Source organism: Argopecten irradians, chromosome 15 (genome assembly GCF_041381155.1).
Source record: "Argopecten irradians isolate NY chromosome 15, Ai_NY, whole genome shotgun sequence".
NCBI classification, from domain to species: Eukaryota; Metazoa; Mollusca; class Bivalvia; order Pectinida; family Pectinidae; genus Argopecten; species Argopecten irradians.
Genome location: NC_091148.1, coordinates 14,400,692 through 14,405,653, shown reverse-complemented (window position 1 = coordinate 14,405,653; position 4,962 = coordinate 14,400,692). Strand labels below are relative to the sequence as shown.

General features: G+C 35.2%; 1 protein-coding gene across 1 annotated transcript; it reads right to left on the bottom strand.

The window, feature by feature from the left end:
• Window positions 1-839: 839 nt before the first annotated feature.
• LOC138308948 (probable palmitoyltransferase ZDHHC24) lies at window positions 840-4,682 on the bottom strand. Its single transcript, XM_069250004.1, has 2 exons — window positions 4,550-4,682; window positions 840-2,035 (listed from the first exon to the last, which is right to left on the bottom strand). Exon 2 carries the CDS (start codon window positions 2,026-2,028, stop codon window positions 955-957), a length of 1,074 nt encoding a protein of 357 aa, XP_069106105.1. The 5' UTR covers window positions 2,029-2,035; window positions 4,550-4,682; the 3' UTR covers window positions 840-954.
• Between the last annotated feature and the right edge of the window lie 280 nt (window positions 4,683-4,962).

Below are 4,962 nucleotides of genomic sequence, written 5' to 3'. Positions count from 1 at the left end.
AACATATATTACGTGGGAAATATTGCATTTATTTGGTGTTTTATTCTCATCTTAGGTCATCGATATAAATGTTCTTATTGCTTTTAAAAAACCTTTATATTTGCAAGGATTTATAAGTGAGATAAACGTCATTGATTTTTGTTTCGGTAATTAAATGGGCCATTAAAGGCCCATTACCTTTCCGGAGCAAAATATAAAGGTTTCTTAAAAAACATTAATAACACCAGAACATGCATACCGATGATCTAAAATAAGGTTACGACACCAAACATATGCAAGATTGCCTGCATAATATATGAAAACAGTGGAGAGTCAATTCGCTGTTTTGCCGTCTGGCGCAGTGATAGTCAACTACCGCGCGGTATTTAGGACGACAACGGGAAACATAATACGACCCGCGTTATGAAAATAAACATTTTATTTATTTTAATCAAATCGTTCTGAAGGTGATGATAAATGAAGTATTAACGGTAAGTTAATAATTTTTAGGACACTACAAATTTAACGATCTTGTTTGACATTCCCATTTTAAAAATTAAAAGCCGTTTCGGAAAGGTAGTGGGCCTTTAAAGTGTAACTCCAGTGCATTTTTTTTTTCAAAATCTTCACAATGTTTGCGTCTGTCTGATTATTATGTCGAAAACTGCATGAAAATCGGTCGAGCGGTTACAATGTTACGGCAGGTTGAAATCGGCTTTTTTACCTGTCCATCGATAACCTAATGAATTCAGCTTATGAATAAAACAGTATCCAGTACTCTGTTACAAAGTTGTTGTTTTGTTTTTTTATGAAGTATAATCCTGATTCCTTAATTCTGGTCCTTTGTAACAATAAAACAATATGCTATGTTCTTGTATGAGTATTTTAATAAATAACATGCATATATAATAATTAATAATATTATAATTAGTATTCAAAAGATTGCCATGTACAATGTTTAAAACATTTACAAAATTAGTTTGTTTTCTGTTGGAGATTTGCATTTTGATCAATTTTTATACCTTCCCATGATTGACCATCGTCTGTTTGTGGAAAAATAATCTGCATGGGAAAAAAGAAATTCAAAATCCAGAAATCACCGAAAACTGACCTAAAGTTCCGATTAAAGCTGTTTAGATTGCGCACAGGGACGCGTTTCGCTAATTCGTGTAGAGTTTTCCCCTGTGGTATAATTGTCATCTGTGAATTGAAATATATCACACCTATTGCACCATACAGAAATTCTAGATAGACGTGGAAGATCATGATAGCTACATGTAGGGACATTTCCTCAACCGTCCCGAAAATCCAGCGGTAGAATGCGACTGGAGGGATAAAGTCTGTCCACGCATAACTAACGGGGTAGTAAATATTCTGTAGATATTTGTACTGAAGATAGCCTCCGAATATTCCATATATCACGGCATAGAATGTCAACACTACGAAATACCTCTGGTTTCTAAACCCAACACAAGTTCCAACGACGAAACAATGGTGATCGCGCTTCAAAATACACGCTTCGCAAATATCGCAATGGTGAGTGCGCGGGGGTTGGAACATTTCGCATTTTTCGCAATATTTCCAATCAAATCCAGAATTATCTAAATTCTTCACGGGTTGTACTGGAATAGCGAATCCATTTTGATTTGGTGTGTGTAAAGGAACAAAATGATCTGGGGGATTTTCCCATCGGTCGTTCACTCCCGGTAAATTTGGCCTATCCTTCGTTTTGGGGAGTCTTGTATCATACACGCACGTGCATATGTAGTTCGCTATAATCTGCACAGCTCCATACGTCACTAAAACTTTGAAATAGTAATGCGTCCATTGGTCGTAATCTTCCAGCAGGTATGGTATGAGGTAGCAATGCAGCATAAAGAGCTGTGTTGGAGCCTGGAACGCTACCAGCCAGCGGACAGCGTTCTTCACGTTCCGTTTGTGTCGCTTGTCTGTTCGTTTCCCCTTGTACTTGTAGTGTATACGTAATTGTTCCATCAAGCCCATGGGCTTATCCTGCTCCCCGATGTCTAGCGCTACTTCGCCCGCCATCTTGGACCTAAAGGCAGAAAATATTGAGAAATTAGTATGTTTTCTTGTACATGTTTGTATTGCCAAGTCGTTACCAAGTATCATAGGGATCTGATAATTAGTTACAGTTTATAATATATTTGGAACACCAATCTCCCATTAAACAGCATGAACATTTATCATTTTCGCCGATCTAGACACCATTCAATGATGCTAATTTTGTAACATTAACCACGAAGCAAAAATATGAAATAAATGTATTGTTCTATTTTCCTTATGAAACATATAACAAGAAGTATTGACAAATTCCACGGCATTGTGAAGTATTTTGATTGATACCGATGAAATTATAAATCGTTGATCATTAAGATTAAGCAGGTATAACATGTATGCTGTACCCGTACCCGTGTACCCATGTACGTTAATCAAATGCAATACATAACCACTGAGGAGTTGGTGAAATTGTATTTAGACAAGAACATGCACATAATTACATGAATACACTACTGTAAGAGCGATTTGAGTTCTCGACAAACAATTGTTTACTAAACTTGCAAAGGCCAGGGTTTGGTATACAAGATGTCCGACCACAATATTAATGTGTAATGGCGGACAGCAAGAGAGTTTGAATATATTACCACAGTGGGCTTTTCTGGCATATCACAGTAAAACCAACTAATTCTAATTTCAATTAGTACTGGTTTGTTTCCGAAATATATGCAAATTTTAATGTACTCTTATATTGAATTGTCCTTTTAAAACGTCTATGAACACTCTGGTTGGGCCAAACATTATGTAAACTGTAACTTATCATCAGATCTCTGTGCTGTGCACGTGAAAATGACGGGATCGGGTCCTAGGATGAATAATTATGTATCTGCGAAAATACAAGTTTGATAACATTGAACTTTGAAGATGTTTTGTCATGCTCCCAAGGCGGTAGGGTATTGAGTTATCTGCTCTGATCGTGAAGCCCGATATCTTCATCTTGCTAATATTTATGTTAAAACAAAAATGGAACGACATTCATGTTGTCTAGATACTGTACGTCGTGTGTTGTTCGGTTTAAAGTTGTCGCTGTCACAAGCTAAGGGAAACACGAATAATACCCATGCATTCAAGTGATTTTTCTGCAAAACTGATAGTTGATATCAGAGATTTAAATACATACTATTTAAATCTCTGTTGATATATATCTTGTCTATTATATATAAGCACCAGAAGATAAGAATATTCTTGGAGTTAACCCCAAAAATAGGTTGAGTCAAGAAGGCGGTATAAAAAATAATATCAAAGTACTACTGTAAACGTGAAAGATTCCATTGTGATTCTTTATTAATTGTATAAGAATTATAGAAAGTATAGAAAACTTAGACCAAGACGTGTAAATTATATCGATATCTATATAGCTCCGAGAGTACAAACGTCTTCCACTTTTTCAAAAATTCGTCATAGACATTGAACTATTCCACTTTTTCAATAATTCGTCATAGACATAGATAATTTATAATTAATTACTATCTAAATCTCTGGTATATCGTCGGTTATCCACGTTATGCAATACAAACATGACGTAATCACTAATCAACCTGTACACTAGGCCTAAGTAAGTGTAGTATATTTTATAGACACTGGGTTTTCCGGGGTGTCTTTCCTAATGTTTATTGGAAACAATATAATATATACATTCATTCGATCTGGGCGTAATCGATCGTGAGCACACTTAGTGTAAATTATTTAAAATTCGTGCCTATTACTATGCATGGAACACGTGATATATTACTCGCTGTTATTTATTTGTTATTTCGTGACAAGATGGAAACATTAACATCAAGATTACCACGTGCATAATTAAATACAAAGACGTAGATGAAAATTATATCCTGGATACAGTGTATGTTTCTGATTTAAATAACAAGAGACGTCATTATTTCGCCTACATGACTCTGTCTAATTCTGTATAAGCTATTAGAGTTCAGCAATGGGGGGTCTGGAAACAGTTTGAATTGGAAACATCTCACAAATTATTTATAATTCGTGTCTATTAGATATACATGGAACACGTGATATATTTCTCGTTGTTATCTATTTGTAACGGAGTATCATTATATCACAGGCGTTTGGAATATAGATATTTGTCTATGTGTGTAATACTGTGATTATATATTTATATGTAGAGAGAGAGAGAGAGAGAATATATAATATGTGAAGCCTGTGAAGCATACAACTAATCAAGGCTGTCATGCGCTGAAGAATTTAACGTTGACCCCAGCCAAATCCCAGGGCTCATTCTAAATTTTGTTATATATACATGTATATATGTATGTGTACATGTATATAATAGTAAAATCGGTAACCATGCAAATCATACAATAAAAGGCTTATAAAAATCGAAAACATTTGTCCTGAATATGTATATACCGATATGTATAGACTGTTAGGGGCTGCAACTCATATGATCTGTGTAAAATACATGTAAAATACACTCTATTTACGTCTTCATGTAAACAACGAATACAGGTAAGTAATATAATGTACATACCTGGTCAGAGAGATAGGTCCGATGGGGAATATATTATGGTCCTATGGTCCGATAGTACTTCGTCCTCAACTATCAACACCACATGAACCTAGACATGAAAGCACATGTACGCCCGAACGCCGTCACAGGTGAGTGGTCACAGGAACAACTGTCGGTGTATTGTTTACACGTTGTCCCGGGTTACAGGAAATCAATCGACAGTGTCTATATACGGGAAATGCAATTCGTTTACCTTTAATTCCGTATTGTACAGAACACGTTTTTTTAAAGGTCCACTATCTTTCCGAAACGGCTTTTGATTTTGGATTTTTAAAAATAGAATTGTAAAACGAAATTAATAATTTTGAAAAGTCGAAAACGTCATTAACTTACCGTTAATATTACACTTATCATTACGTCATTAACATTCTAAT